Here is a 16,041-nt window from a genome sequence, read left to right on the forward strand (position 1 = left end):
GCCTGTTTTTTTCCAACATTTAAGTGATTTTTCAAGAGCCATAAAAAATTGAGTTCGTTGTCCATGTGAACAACAAACATACCAGATCAACGTGTTAGGCCCCACCCCCCATAAAAAACAGCAATTGACTTGATATCTCTCTACCCACCCATTCGCTAGAGTGAAAATGAGTTTATTGAAGTTGCAGTTAGTCATCTCCGTAGTTATTATTGTATATAACCCATTATAGCCTGGGGACACATATACGCTGCATTCAGGTTCTTGAGATTTGAGCGATTTCATTGAACATGTTAGAAGGGAGGGTCCTAGCTTTTAAATGCAACTTATTTCATATTTGTATGTGGATGGAGGTTGAGATATTCAGGATTTACCGTAATAGACAGAGGGCACCCTTTCCCAAAAAGGGCTTAGGGTAAAATGGGTTAAACAGTATGTTTCATGGTAGACTGTAGTGTAAATCACCTCTTTCTCTTTTCGTTCTTTCTGCAGCTCCATTCAAGTGTCGGCCAGGTCAGTTCCAGTGTGCCACGGGCATCTGCACTAACCCCGCCTACATCTGTGATGGAGACAACGACTGCCAGGACAACTCAGACGAAGAAAATTGTGGTATGCGCTCTCTCGCTCTCTCTCTCTTTCTCTCTCTCTCTCTCTCTCTCTCTCTCTCTCTCTCTCTCTCTCTCTCTCTCGCTCTCTCTATATCTGATATTGGCTGGCCCTCTCTTCATCTCTCACTCTTTGTCTCCCTCTTCCCCTTTAGTCAGTGTACCCCCCCCCCCACACACACACACACACATACACAAATACATTTTCTACCTCTTTTCCATTTCTGTCTCTCCCCCCTCTACTTCTCTCTATAGTATGCTCTCTCTTCTAATCCATCCATATGTGGATTCTCACTTCATTAACCTTCTTTGGCCTTTGCAGATGTCCATGTGTGCATTCTCATTGCTCATCCCTTGTCAGTGCAGACATCCATGTGTCCAAGGTCATGGACTTGCCGGTCTTTCTCCAGACATCCATGTGTGCATTCTCACGCTCACCCTTCTCTGTCTCTGTCTCTGTCTCTGTCTCTGTCTCTGTCTCTCTCTCTCTCTCTCTCTCTCTCTCTCTACCCACCCAGAAATCCATATGTACCTGTTTTCTGTTACTTTTCCATCTCTTATATCCCTCCTCTCTTCCTCTGTCATGTTCCACCCTCTGTACTCTCACTGTTTATATTGCTCACCTCTCCATGGATATTCACGTGTGCCTCCCGAGACAGTTCAAATGTTCCCAGCCCTCCATTCCCCTTCATTTACCCTCTTTCTCTTATATACATGTACTCTACAGTATGTTCTCAATGACTACATATTTCCTGTCCTCCTCTACATGGAGACATGTATGCATGGCCGTAACTACTAGCCTAGAAATCTAGACGCCCCTATCAACCGCAAATTGAATTTGCTCCCGGGGGCAGTCTTGCGGACCCCGGTTGTTTTGCGAGGCTGAAAGTTATCCGATGACAGGGCCAATCACATCGCGAGGGGGGCCGGGCTACCTAGTAAACAGGAAACTTTCTAAGAAGAAGCATGGTGTCCGTCCGTGCTACGTACAGCACGAAAGTGTTTACTTAATTTAAAAAGCCTGGATGATAATAGGCCTACATTTCGTGGCTGACCTGGATTGATGTAATAATACACCATGAACTTATCGGACACAAATAGATCTCAACACATTACCATTTGATCATTCGATGTTTTAAACTAGCTCGGTAAGCTAAGTTGAGCATTTATTAGAATGAAATTGCGGCCCCAATTTCTAATAAGACACATGCCATTAAAAACGAGACATTTGGGAGCTTTGAAAGTCTTTGAGTAGCTTACTAAATAGATGGGATCGATAGTCTGGCTAGTGGGAGCGAGCTGACCGGGGAGCGTCCTGCGTTGGGAGCGACAATCAGGGAAAGTTATGGGTATACAGCTAGCTAGCTAACACCGAACATGCCATGTTGACAACAATCATAAATATAACCATTTAACAAGCCCCAAATTGCTCGACATTTCGCTGATTGATCAAAGAGGGCCATGTGGTTGAAAACGAGGCATTTTTGAACTGTATAAGTGAAAACACGATTTATTAGGAAACTTGTTTGTGGCTGTGGTCATCACACGCTTTCACTGCTACGACGGCTGGAAGTTGCCGCTTCACCTACAAAGAGGCCCTCGCTAGTGGCTAGCTAACCTGTCGTCAATAACAGAGCTAGGTATCCAGCCTTGTATTATATGCCTGCCCCAAATTCTAATAAGATCCATGTCATTAAAAACGAGACATTTGGGAGCTTTGAAAGTCTGTAAGTCGCTTACTAAATAGATGGGAATGACACCTAGTCTACCGAGCTAGCGGCTAGCCATGTATTAGTTATGGGTATACAGCTAGCTAGCTAACACCGAACATGACATGTTGACAACAATCATAAATATAACCATTTAACAAGCCCCACATTGATCGACATTTCGCTGATTGATCAAGGAGGGCCATGTGGTTGAAAACGATGCATTTTTGAACTGTATAAGTGAAAACACGATTTATTAGGAAACTTGTTTGTGGCTGTGGTCATCACACGAATTCACTGCTACGACGGCTCGAAGTTGCCGCTGCACCTATAAAGGGGCGTGTCGCGTGTAGGTTGTGAAAGACAGCTGTGACGTTACACAGAAGTGTGTGGGGATTGGTTGTTCCACCATCCTATTGCGTGACGTTGAGTGCTGAAGCAACCGTTTATCCCGCCCACACTGCCGCCCAGCCCTCCTAGACCCTGTTACAGCTTTTTGCTGTACGGGTCTGGCTGCGCTAGGCTACGTAACTACCATTGAGGACACAGAGGTCATGTCCTCTGTATTTTTTTCAATAATGAAAAATGTATCTATGATGAAAATCAATATATGATCAGCAATGATAAATTCAGTCTGTATGCGCCACTCCCATTTATCATCAAGGCAGTGATTAATAAAAACAAACTTTGACTTAAGTGTTTGAAGCATTCTAAATGTACAGTATATACAGTACAGCATGCAGTATTTGACCTCTGTATTTTAAAATGTCTGGTTACAGCCCTGCATCTATGTGTGGTTAAGCTGGGTGTTCCCACAGCCCTCCATTCCCCCTTCATACTCTATTCCTTCACTATATTCTCAGTGCCTCCATCTTGGTCTTCTCTCCATAGACATCCATGTGTCTGTCTAAATGTGTCTCTTTAAATCTCTTCTTCTTCTTCCCGTGTCCTGCTCCAGACATCCACGTGTGCCTGCCCAGCCAGTTCAAGTGTTCCCAGCCCAGCCGCTGCATCCCCGGCATCTTCCGCTGTAACGGCCAGAACAACTGTGCCAACGGGGAGGACGAGAAGGACTGCCGTGAGTCCCTTACCGCTTTACCATTTTTTGGTTTCATTTACTTTAAAATTTTGTTTTGTTTACTTAAAACATTGATTTCATGGGCTTTTTACGCCTTTATTGGATAAGACAGTGAAGAAGTGTCAGGAAATAGTGGGAGGATTGAATGGGGGATAGGGTTGGATCATCACCCAGGCTGGACTCGAACCTGGGACTCCACAGGCAGTGAACTCATTTATGAATGGGTGCATTAGCCTGTTTGAAACAACTGCTTATACCACAGGGCTGCTACATTCAGTATAATCTATTTGTTGTTTTTTAAAAGTTTTGCCTTCTGCCTTTAACTTGTTCCCACAGCTGAGGTGACGTGCGCACCTAACCAGTTCCAGTGCGCCATCACTAAGCGCTGCATCCCGCGCGTCTGGATGTGCGACCGCGACAACGATTGTGTGGATGGCTCTGACGAACCTCCAGATTGCTGTAAGATTCTCTCTTGCTTTAGTACCCCCCCCCATTCTTTTTTTCATTACATAATTGCCTAATGTGTACTGTCCCACCCCCAAGCCTCTTGTGTACTTTATAACAGAGTGAAATACTGTAAATAATGCCCAATAAGCATGCATTGCTCAATAACAGGACAGTGAACACACATAATTCAATGACAAATGTTGCACATATCCAGAGTGTTTTGAAGTCATCTAAAATTCTCTCTCTCTCTCTCTCTCTCTCTCTCTCTCTCTCTCTCTCTCTCTCTCGATCACATCTCTCTCGATCACATCTCTCTCTCTCTCTCTCTCTCTCTCTCTCTCTCTCTCTCTCTCTCTCTCTCTCTCTCTCTCTCTCTCTCTCTCTCTCTCTCTCTCTGCAGCTCTGGTGCGGTGCGGCGTGGATGAGTTCCGCTGTAAGGACTCTGGCCGCTGCATCCCTGCGCGCTGGAAATGCGACGGAGAGGACGACTGCAGCGATGCCTCTGATGAGCCCAAAGAGGAGTGTGGTGAGTCACGCGACCTCTGACCTCTGCCAGCAGAGAGCATTCTGGGAAATGGAACGAAAAATGGACTATATGATCAAGCCAGTGCAAAATGTATTGACTGTGCCGTCATCTCCTCCTCCTCTTCCTCCTCCTCTCTGCTCCTCTGTTCATACTGCGCCGCCTCCACCTCTTCTTTTCCTTCTTCCCTTTCCTTCCTCCCCCTCATTACTCACCTTTCTTTTTCTCTCCTTTTCTGTCTGCTCTTTACTGTAACTCTCTGCTCCTCTGTCGTCTGCCTTTTTTCTCTTTACTAACGCTCCTCCTACTCTTTGCTCTTCTGACCATACTACTGTATGTCACATCCATCCCTTCTCGCATCTCCTCCCCTCCTTTGCTCTCCCTCCTCCACCTTTCTGCTTCTCTGGCCATACTCCACCTCCACCTCTCTCCATCTTTTCTGTCTTTCCTCTCCCTATTCCACCTCTCTTCTGCTCCTCCTCTTCTACCACCACCTCCATCTCTCTACATCTTTTCTGTCCTTGCTCTCCCTATTCCACCTCTCTACTCCTCCCCTTCCTCTTCTCCTCTGCCCTCCTCTTCTCCCGCTGCAGATGAGCGTACGTGTGAGCCCTACCAGTTCCGCTGTAAGAATAACCGCTGTGTGCCCGGACGCTGGCAGTGTGACTATGACAACGACTGCGGGGACAACTCAGACGAGGAGGGCTGTGGTAAGCTGCTTTGGGTTGTCTGTGCAACTTAAGATGAGGAGGTGTGTGTGCGTGTGTGTGTGCGTGTGTGTGTGTGTGTGTGTGTGCGTGTGTGTGTGTGTGTGTGTGTGTGTGTGTGTGTGTGTGTGTGTGTGTGTGTGTGTGTGTGTGTGTGTGTGTGTGTCATTAGAGCTGTGGTAAGCTGCTCGGGCAACACGGTCACTGAAGTGCTCTCCTGTGACTGTTACCTTGGCAACAGAACACTGGGGGAATGCCAAGTAATACTGTAGGCCCGGGATGACCCGGTCAGAGTCCAAAGTGCTCTCTTAGCTCTGACATGTTGTGTGTGCGCATGTGTGGTGCCTGAGTATACGTGTGGTGCCTGTGTCTGTCTGTCTGTCTGTCTTGTTTATGTGGATGTGCGTGATTAAAGGCTTGGGTGGTGTGAATTGATATTTGTTTGTCCAAGTTGAATCTGGGTGAGTGTGGGGTTGATGATGCATGTGCTTATGATGCCTGGGTTCAAATGATTATGTTCATTATGACCATAAGTATAACAACACGAGGTCAAGCTGTGTGTGAAAAAAACACATGTGCCGAGGTCGGTAAGAGCATATTGAACTGTAATTTAGGGGCAGTTGGTTCGATAAAAATGGCTAGAAATGTAGATTGATATACTTCCTGTATATAACTCCTGGGCCACGCGAGCTGTAGTAGCAGTGCGTTGACACTGGGGTATCCAATACGTCGAGCTGCGATAACGTAACGCTATAATGGATGGCCGGCCTTACGCACAGAGTGTAGTGAGCGTTATGGGCCCACCGGCTCTGTGTCCACCACATGAAATCGTAGTCTGTGTTAAAAGTTTCTGTTTACTTTAACGCCAATGGGGAGATAAACAGCACATACAGTGATTTTGTAGGGGTATTTTTCAATGCCAATCGCATCCCAATTTCCATAGATATCGCTTCTTACCATATCCCGACAACTTATCTTCATACTCATCCATTACCTCTTCACACAGAGCGATTCTCCTCCTGTGCTTTCCCCCAAATGAGGCGCCTACTTTTGTTGAAAACATGAGAAATGCCCAGATGTCCAACTTAGTGAATATGTATGCAATTGTGTGTGTGTGTTGCTCTGGTGCAAGCATGTACACATATCTATCATGTACACTATGCAATCATGTTTGTTGGTGTGTGCATGAATGTACTCGTGTCTATGTAATGCAACCAAGGTTGGTATGATATTGACACCTGTGTGTGTTGATTGTGAACTAGTTGTGAACGCATGTTGACCATTGCCACATCTCACTCCATCTTATATTTATGCTTCATGTCACACTGCCCTCTCTGGCCCACAGCAGAGGTAGGTTGTTCCTCATCCTCCTGTCCCTCCTCCTCTTCCTCCTCCTCTTCCTCCTCCTCCTCCATTCACAACTCTTAAACACTGGCCCCTGATGCTACTGTAGGTGTGTCTGACACATGGGAGAGTTGCCTTTCCATGTTTGTTTAAAGCAGTGTTTCTCAAACTTTTTCTGCCATTCCCCCCTTCAGAGGAAGGGTATCTGTCTGCGCCCCCCCTTGAGCAAAATGGTTATGAAAATACAAAATAAATAGGCCTTAGTAACGTTTATTAAAGCCTAATATACACGTATATAGCCTTCCTATGATGTTCTCTACATATTAGTGAATAAATTAATGAATATATTGAATGTAAAGTGAATGTGTTCAAAGCAGAATGACTTCACGCGCCCCCCCTCCAATACCTTCGCGCCCCCCTAGGGGGGCTTCCGCCCCACTTTGAGAAAGACTGGTTTAAAGCACGCGGTCTGATTGGCTGACAGATCTGTTCAGATTCTGAACTGTTTTGGAGGAGGCCACAGAGCCGTCAGAACAAACAGACCCAGAATGCACTCTGAAGAGGGCTCCCCGTCGCTACGCGTGGGTCTCTGCTCTCATGTTTTTAAACTTAATAGCCATGTTTAAATAAATGCTTTGAATAGTTTTAAACAAGAAGAGTGCCTTGGACTCCCCTTTTTGATAAGACCCAGAATGCATTTTGAAATCGCCCCTTGTGAAGTCAATGAGATCCTGTATCCGTCAGCGTCAACAAACGGAGCCAGTGTGAAACGGCCGACTCAACCCTCTACCCCCTCCCTCCTCCCTCAATCCTCTCCTCCTATCCTCCTCTCCTCTGCTTCTCTCATCCAGCACTCATTTGTTGTCACAGCAGTGTGCCACTGTACATATGTCACAGTCATTGTTGTTGCGTAGAGCATGTGAGTGAGTGATGCCATCAGGCAGACATGTTGGCTGTGTCTGTTACTTTAAGTGGCCTTAGAGTTCCTCTATTATTTCTCGAGTGTTACAGTCTTTCTCCGAGTTGCACTAGAGGGAGACTGTGGCGTGCTTTGTTTTGTGTTATTTTTTTACGCCTGTGGTGTGTATGTGTGTGCATTTCTGTGTGTGTGTGCGTGTGTCCGTGTGCGTGCGCATGCATGTGTGTGTGTGTGCGCATCCTTTTTGTCCCCTTTAGTAGAAGCGAGGTTAAGTGCTCTTTCCCTGAGATGGTGATGATGATGTTTTCAGACAGGAGTACTTGTGAATGTGACTAGCGATGCTAAAAGCTTTCTACTCCTTCCTCCTCTCACTTTCCTTTTCTCTCTCCCTCTCTCTCACTCCATCTATCTTCCTCATTATTCCCTCTCTGTCTCTCTTTCTTTTGCTCTTCTCTACCTCCTCTTTTTCGCTCTCCATTACCTCCTCTCTCGCGATCTCTCTCTCTCTGTCTGTCTCTCTCTCTCTCTCTCTCTCTCTCTCTCTCTCTCTCTCTATTTCACTCTCTCTCTACCGTCTTTCGCCCTCCCTCTCTCTCCTCTACCCTGCACACCCTCTCTTCCTCCATCTTTCTCCTCAGTTCCTCGTAAGTGCTCGGAGAGTGAGTTTGCCTGCCAGAATGGCCGTTGCATCGCTGGCCGGTGGAAGTGTGATGGAGACCACGACTGTGCTGATGGATCAGATGAGGTACATACTGTACATGACATGACATGGAATAATAATAATAACAACAACAACAATAATAATAATAATACTCAATACTTATTATTATTATTATTAATAATGATAGTACTACTACTAATAATAATGATAATAATAATAATAATAATAGTAATAATGAAAATAGTAATAATATTAAATGAATAAGTGTTATGGAGACCGCGACTGTGCTGATGAATCAGATCAGGTACATGCAGTACATATGATGACGCATCCAACACATTTAGCGCATACTTTCATTTGGACAAAAGTGTATCTGTAGGGACATGGGACCTCTGCTATTATTCTGCAATTCACTGTACTGCATATTGAGCTCATGTGTGAGAAGAGTCACAAATGTGTGTCAGAGTCTGTTATGTTGGCTGGGAACCAAGATATCACATTTGAACTGGGTGGATGTAGCTGTGGCCTGGTTGTTAGGGAGGGGGTTGTTGTTTCAAATCCCAGCTGACCTCTTCATACACCTCCATCCATGGCTGAAGTGCCATTGAGCAAGGCACCTAACCCCACATTGCTCCATGGACTGCAACCAATACCCTGAAGAATAAAAACTGTTAATCGCTTTGAATAAGAGCGTCAGGTAAGTGTAGCATAATGTAATAATGTAATGAATTTAAACAAAAATGGGCTGAAACATGTTTGTGTGTCTGTGCTCTGTGGTCTCCACAGGTTGGCTGTGAACCCAAATGTGACAGCGACCAGTTCCAGTGCAAGAACGGCCACTGCATCCCGCTCCGCTGGAGATGCGACATGGACGCAGACTGCATGGACGGCAGTGATGAGGAACACTGCAACAGCACCGGTGGGTGGAGGCAGGGACGCCGCTAAAAGTGTTGGGCCCCATGAAAGATTCAAATTTTGGTCCCCCAAAATCACAAATTATGTTATCAGCATCCTTCCAGGCGCCCTGTTAGTGACCTTCCCCCACCCCCCCACGGCACCCCATGGGCGGAGGAGGGGTGCTACAGGAGGATGGTTTGGGGTGGGAGCCCTAGAGGAGGCTCGTGGTGGAGACACTAGGGGTGTAAATAATAATCGAAATGTATCGATATATCTCAATATAATTTGATGATTGAATTGAATCGCATGGTATCATGGGGCATTCTTAAGTATCGAAAATAATCGAATTGCTGGCCCCTGCCCAATACCCTAGCTCCATAGCAAAGTAGAAGTGGAAAAGTCATTGGAAAAAACTCGAATTGGATCTTATTGTATCGTATCGAAAATAATGGAATTGCATTGCATCGAATAATAACATATCGATATTGAATCGTATGGTCATGGAGGCTGTGATCTACACTCCTAGGAGACACTGTGAGGTCGCAGACAGAAGGGACGGCATAAAAATGGGAACACCACAGGTTTAATAGTTAACAAAATTCAGTGATTCAATATTCACGTCTGTGGTTAATAAATGTGTTTGCGTTTCCTGTGAATTTCTATTTAAAATGTAGCACTATTAATGGACAATATTGGCGGTGGGGGGTTGCAAACATAGATCTAGAGTAGGGGGTATTGGGATTATTATGACATGAATGCCAACTACATGGATGCCAGCGGAAGGGTGGGGTGCGTGCCTACTCTCTGATGTCACCTTGTGTCGATTTTGCTAGCGTTACGCTTTGCATTCGGTTGTCATAATAAACAGTGGCAAAGGCCTGACACATAGAGCTAATTCTCTCGTCTTTCGTTTTCTTCTTCCTCTGTTCTTCCCTTCTCTCTCTCTCTTTCTCTCTCTCTCTCTCTCTCTCTCTCTCTCTCTCTCTGTCCCTCTACTTCCCTCTCTGCCTCTTTCCCTGCGTTTGGTTGTTGTCAGTGGGGAGACAGTGCCCCCCAGATGAGTTCCAGTGTAACAACACCCTGTGCAAGCCGCTGGCCTGGAAGTGTGATGGAGAGGACGACTGTGGAGACAACTCTGATGAAAACCCTGAGACCTGCAGTAAGTGGCGCTGAAACACACACACTCTTACTGTACAACACACACACACACACACACACACGCACGCACACACACACACACACACACACACATACATGAGCGCGCACACACGCACGCACACACACACACAGATGACTGTGGAGGCAACCCTGAGAGCTCCAACGAGTGCCACTATAACACACAAACACACACACACTCTTAAGGTGTGCACATAAACACGCACACATGCGCACACTCACACAAACACACAAACACACACACACAGCTGGTATTTAAGAGAATGTAAATAAGACAATTCGAGCAATGGATCATACACACACGCATGCACGCGACACACACAACATTGCACCGTACTACACATGCATCTGCGTACCTTGTGTCAGACGTTCTTCCGTGCGCCAAATTGCCATAAAATACGCATGACAACTCATTCGTGTACGAAATGTGCCTGTGAACACGCGTATCCTGCAGGCAAGCATTTCCCAGGCCTAGCTCACATTTTATTCCTCTTTATCCTCTCTCTCTCTGCACAGGAGACTTCCAGTGTCCTCCTACCCGAAGTTTCCGCTGCACAAACGACCGCGTGTGTTTGAGTCTGGTCAAACGTTGTGACGGGGTGGACAACTGTGGAGACAACTCTGATGAGATGCACTGTGGTGAGTATAGCATCCCTCAGAGGGTTGGTTTATTAGGTTTACACACTCCTTAGATTTTTTTTTTTTTACTTATGTTTTGACTTATTTCTAGATTTTCCATGTTGACAGGAGACATCTTGGATGTGCGCAATGTCTCCGTCCATGTGAAGGGTTACTTTTCTCCTCACCATAGGTCCTTTACACTTACTCTGTAGCTCTTTTGGTAAAGTTGTCTTGTTCACAACAAGAAGCGCAGAAAACACTGCACACTGCTTACTGTTCTATTTTTCTTATTTTGATCCAATAAATAAAATGAGAAAAAAAGAACAAAGTTTGCAGTGTTTTTCTGAACTTCTGAAATGCGGGGCCGGACATGCGTCGCGCTTATACCGCACAACCTGTATGCAAGGCATGATCTGTTTTCATGTATTGTAACCATTTCGGACTGATGCCGGACACATTAAGTGGACGTCTCGCGCCTGCTGTGTGTAAGCACCGTGTCACTCTACCTCCTTGTCATTTTTATTGGGTGCAAACACTGAGCTGTCACTACTGTACCTTCTTGTTGTGTCCTCCCAGCAGATAAGAAGGCGTCAAAGTGCGACAAGAACATGTTCCAGTGCAGCACGGGCAAGTGCATCAGCAACAGCCTGCGCTGCAACTTCTTCAACGACTGTGAGGACTACGGCTCTGACGAGATCAACTGCACCAAAGAGAAAGGTGTGATAAGCATTAATGTACATCAAAGGGTTTTCAACCTTTTTTGAACAAATGCCCCCTTGACTTCATGTTAAGTATCCCAACGCCCCCTTGACCTCATCATAAGCCTGCCAACACCCATCTTAATATTAAAAAAACAATAGTGTTCTCTAATACCTCCTGGGGGGCTGTAGAGCCCAGTTGAAAAATACTAATATAAATACGTACGTAGATGAGCCTGTCAACAGGTCTATTAGCACTGATTATGATAGCATTACTTTTTTTTATCATTTTGACTGTATTGTTATAGCAGAGGCTCTGCGTGAAGGGGTTCAAGTCTTCTTGAGACAAGACAGTCTTCCTGTATGGAACAACTGTTTTCCATAATTATTCTCGTTTATCTGCCATCCTCAGGCATAGCATCAATGTCCAGTTAACATGGCAACACAAGGTGTCCAAGGGCATTTGCTTTTTTTATGTCTGCTCTTGGGTTTTAATCAGCGAGGTGTCTTCTTTCTTTCTTTCTTTCTTTCTTTCTTTCTTTCTTTCTTTCTTTCTTCCTTCCTTTCTTCCTTTCTTTCTTTCTGTGCAGGCACGGTGGTGAATGACTGCCAGAGCAATAAGACTCTGTGTGGTGATGGAGATGAGGCTCACTGTGTCACCAACGGCACCGACTCCTTCTGCTCCTGCAAGCCCGGCTTCCGCACAGTGGCACCCAACATCTGCAACGGTAACGGACACACACACACACACACACACACACACACACACACACACACACACACACACACACACACACACACACACACACACACACACACACACACACACACACAGTGTAGTCAACTCATGCTAATTCAGGCCAATTCATAGTCCCTGCATCAAGTGCTGGTCTACAACATGTGACATGAATTAGACAAAATTCCTAAATCATATGTTGTTTTCATTCTTATGTGCTAATCCTCTTCCATTTTCTTTCATACTGTAGACTTTGATGAGTGCTCAGTGTTTGGCACCTGCTCCCAGATCTGCAACAACACCAAAGGCTCCTACAAGTGTAGCTGCCACAAGCACTTCACCAAGATCAATGACACCTGCAAGGTCAATGGTAAGGTCAAATGACTTGTCATGACTGGCCTAATATTGTGTTATTTATGTAGAATCTGTTTATCTATCTCTGTCACTCTCTCACTGTCTTTTTCCTCTCTCTTTCTCTCCCTCTGTCATTGTTCCTTTCCTCTTTTCATCTCTCTCTCTCTCTCTCTCTCTCTCTCTCTCTCTCTCTCTCTCTCTCTCTCCATCTATTTCTTTCCCCCCTCACCCTTTCCCTCCCACTCCCTCTCTCCCTCTCTCACTGCTTATTTTCTCTTCCCATCTCCCTCTCTCTCCCTCCGCTACTCAAGGCACCTTCAACGCCCAGCGGCAGGTGCTGTACATCGCGGACGACAACGAGATCCGCAGCCTGGACCCGGGTGTGCCCAACTGGGTGTACGAGCAGGCCTTCCGCGGCAACGCCAACGTGCGCATCGAGTCAATGGACGTGATGGTGAAGACCAACCGCATCTTCTGGACCAACTGGCACACGGGCAGCATCTCCTCCTACGAGCTGCCCTCGGCCACCGCCTCCTCATCCTCCTCGTCGACGTCGGGCCCTCGTGAGGACCCCGTCAGCAATTTGCAGGTGGGTGGTGCCTTTGGAGTAGTGGCCGTGGCTCACTCATTTTCTGTCTTACTCTTCACTGGACTATCCTTGTAAAACACAGGCACACACACACACACACACACACACACACACACACACACACACACACACACACACACACACACACACACACACACAGAAGTCATCTTGGGATCAGGCAGAGGCATGGCATGGTCAGAGAGAGTAAAGAGAGAGGTTCCATTGGCCCATTGTTTCCGGGTTCTATTATTGCAAGGGGGAGGGGGGGAAATCCCCCTTTAGGCAGACCTAGGCAGACCTAAGGACTGTTCTATTCAATGCTAGGAGTATTATGACACGCCCCTTTAGGCAGACCAGAACCTGGTCATGTTAGGTGCCCATAGCAACCTATTACATTGGCATATCTCTATATACTAAAAGAATCTCTGGCATGGCACTGCCCGATAGCTAGGGTGTCTAGCCACAATGGGGCCAGGTCATGGCACTGCACAGAGCAGTTCAGCCAGGCCATCAGCCTCCTGTGGCCATGCTCCCAAAATAGATGGGCAGGGCAGGAGTCAGGAGTCAGGCCAGCCTGCATGGCTTGCGTGGTGCAAGACTGCCAAGGACGGATAACTGCACAGGACTACTGGGCCCATGCCAAGGGGCCCAAGAGCGAAGGGGGCCCAGATGCCCAAACCTCTGCGCTACAAAAAATCCCACTTCATTATTGGTCTATATTTATGTCCTCAAATGTTCTTGCACTTTTAACTACTTGTACTTTTAAAGGGCCAGTATGTAGGATTCAAAGTTTAATTAATCACTGTCCCGAGTCAGACAATGCTTATTTGAGTCAATAGTAAGTGAACGATGACTCTCGCAACCACTTTCACGGTACACTGTCAGAGAAACCCAAATGTAATTTTTGAAAGAGCGACCCGAACGAGCGTCGTGGGAAACACATACATACCGCCAGATACATATTCACATTCGCATCAACTGGTGCCATTCTGTGATGAAAAACATTCTCACAGCAAGCTTAGTTAAACACCATTTTTTCATGACGGTGTAGCTTTTGGGACGGGCATGCCGCACAAACTACGTAATCCTACATTGTGCCCCTTTAACTAGGACTGGGTATCGCAGCCATGTTCCTGTATCGATTCGATTTCGATTCTTAGGGCTTTGAATCGATTAATTAAATCCGTTCGCTTCTTGGTGCCTGGATTTCCCCCAAAAGATGCTGTTGCCTGTTTTTAGATAAAAATGTGAAAGGGCTGTGGATGGACATTGTTAACAGATTGCTAATTTGTAATAAGTAGGCCTAGGCCTAATTGACTAATACCTACTGGGTATTTTCCATAGACTTAAATTAAACAAAAAGGAACAAAAAGAAAAAGAACCAAAAAATCGATTTTGTGCCCTGTGAATCGATTATGTGAATTTCGATTCAATTCGATCGATTATAGATTAACTCGATTATTTTACCCAGCCCTACCTTTAACTACTGTATTTTGATGGAGGGGGTGGCCTCATCTGGCCCAGGGGCTCGTGGAGTCATAGTCTGTCCCTGCAGACTGCCTCTGGCTGCTGCGGTAGATTCCTGGCACGCCATTGTCCTTTGTTGCAGTGCTGAGCTGTGAGCTTTTGTACTGTGTGCCCCGTTGCCAAGGTCACGCACCTGCAATGATGTTTAGCTGCTCGCTAGCGCCCGGAGCCCAGTGTGCTATTATGTGAATGGCTGCAGTCCTGGGGGGGAAAGGTCTGGCATCGTGCAACCTTTTACAAATGCCTTCCTTGAACAAATACTGCACAGCATGCACCCATGAAGCTGCGAATTATGATGAGGTGGATGGTTGTTGTTTTTTTAATATTCTGAACAGAGTCCACAATTGTGCTTTTGTAGGTAGGATACGGTACCAATGCTTTGTATGAGGCTGTGCCTTTGTCAAGCTGTTGAAGGACTTTGTTCTACTTCCGTAGTATGACTTTTTAGGTGCATTTACATTTGTAGGCACATTTAACTGACTTCTCAATAATATTAAATCCTCTCTCCAACTCTTAATTCCTGTTAGCAATGCTTTACTGTGAGGACAGCTGAAAAATAATACATAGAGGCCCAACTTATATTAGTGAAGGTTCAAAAACATACACAAGAAGAGGAAGGGCTGATGACGATCTGATACAACATTTTTAAAAAGACTAATTGGGCCCTGTGCACTGCACTTATTTCTTTCTTTATCAAGTCCCAACTTCACCTCTCCTAATTCTGTCTCCAAAACCGCAGATCTTAAACCTGAAGATGCCTCGCGGTCTGGCGGTGGACTGGGTGGCCGGCAATCTGTACTGGACGGACTCGGGTCGAGATGTGATCGAGGTGGCCCAGATATCCGGCCAGCACCGCAAGACACTCATCTCCGGCATGATCGACGAGCCCTACGCCATAGCTGTGGATCCACAGAGAGGGTATGCTCTCACTCAGTGTCTCGCGGGATTTGTTGAGCATGCTCTGTATAAACCTGTCAGTTTTGAAGTTAATACACCGTAACGGTGGACCCACAGAGAGGTTATAATGATGTTTATTCCATAGTGGAGACCTGTCATTTTTTACATGTACCTGTATATCCTATAGTGATGGAGCCACACCGAGGGCATGGTACTCTATAGGTCATACTGTCATACAAGTTCATATGCCATAACCATGGACTCAGACAGATTATCATCATGCTTAACACAAAGCAGACGTTATACAGTTTGAGTACAAACATGTCTGTTTATATGCCATAGCAGTGGATCCACAGAGAGGGTATGATCATGTCATGCCATACTAGGCGAGTAGCTTAGCCCATAGTGGAGAATGGAGGTAGAGATTGAGATGGAGGGTTTATAAACCAGTCGATCTTTAAGTTTATATGCCATACGTTGTCGGGGTGAAGATGCAGAGAACATTTGATACTCAATACACAAAATGCAGTTAATGCAGATAATTTACAAACTTGAC

General features: G+C 45.9%; 1 protein-coding gene across 5 annotated transcripts in view; it reads left to right on the forward strand.

Annotated features, from left to right (window-relative positions):
• Positions 1-16,041, forward strand: part of lrp1ab (low density lipoprotein receptor-related protein 1Ab) — a 256,132-nt gene that overhangs the window by 224,456 nt on the left and 15,635 nt on the right. For 3 of the 5 annotated variants that reach the window (XM_063208181.1, XM_063208182.1, XM_063208185.1), the window contains 14 exons: positions 490-606; positions 3,270-3,389; positions 3,726-3,848; positions 4,237-4,362; positions 4,953-5,069; positions 7,968-8,074; positions 8,777-8,909; positions 9,924-10,046; positions 10,580-10,702; positions 11,261-11,401; positions 11,973-12,110; positions 12,369-12,488; positions 12,784-13,061; positions 15,328-15,506. In XM_063208181.1, coding sequence (XP_063064251.1) covers positions 490-606; positions 3,270-3,389; positions 3,726-3,848; positions 4,237-4,362; positions 4,953-5,069; positions 7,968-8,074; positions 8,777-8,909; positions 9,924-10,046; positions 10,580-10,702; positions 11,261-11,401; positions 11,973-12,110; positions 12,369-12,488; positions 12,784-13,061; positions 15,328-15,506 — 1,945 coding nt within the window. The remainder of the gene's footprint in view (positions 1-489; positions 607-3,269; positions 3,390-3,725; positions 3,849-4,236; positions 4,363-4,952; positions 5,070-7,967; positions 8,075-8,776; positions 8,910-9,923; positions 10,047-10,579; positions 10,703-11,260; positions 11,402-11,972; positions 12,111-12,368; positions 12,489-12,783; positions 13,062-15,327; positions 15,507-16,041) is intronic. The other 2 variants (XM_063208183.1, XM_063208184.1) reach the window with 1 other exon arrangement.

Source organism: Engraulis encrasicolus, chromosome 10 (assembly GCF_034702125.1).
Source record: "Engraulis encrasicolus isolate BLACKSEA-1 chromosome 10, IST_EnEncr_1.0, whole genome shotgun sequence".
In the NCBI taxonomy this organism is placed as follows: Eukaryota; Metazoa; Chordata; class Actinopteri; order Clupeiformes; family Engraulidae; genus Engraulis; species Engraulis encrasicolus.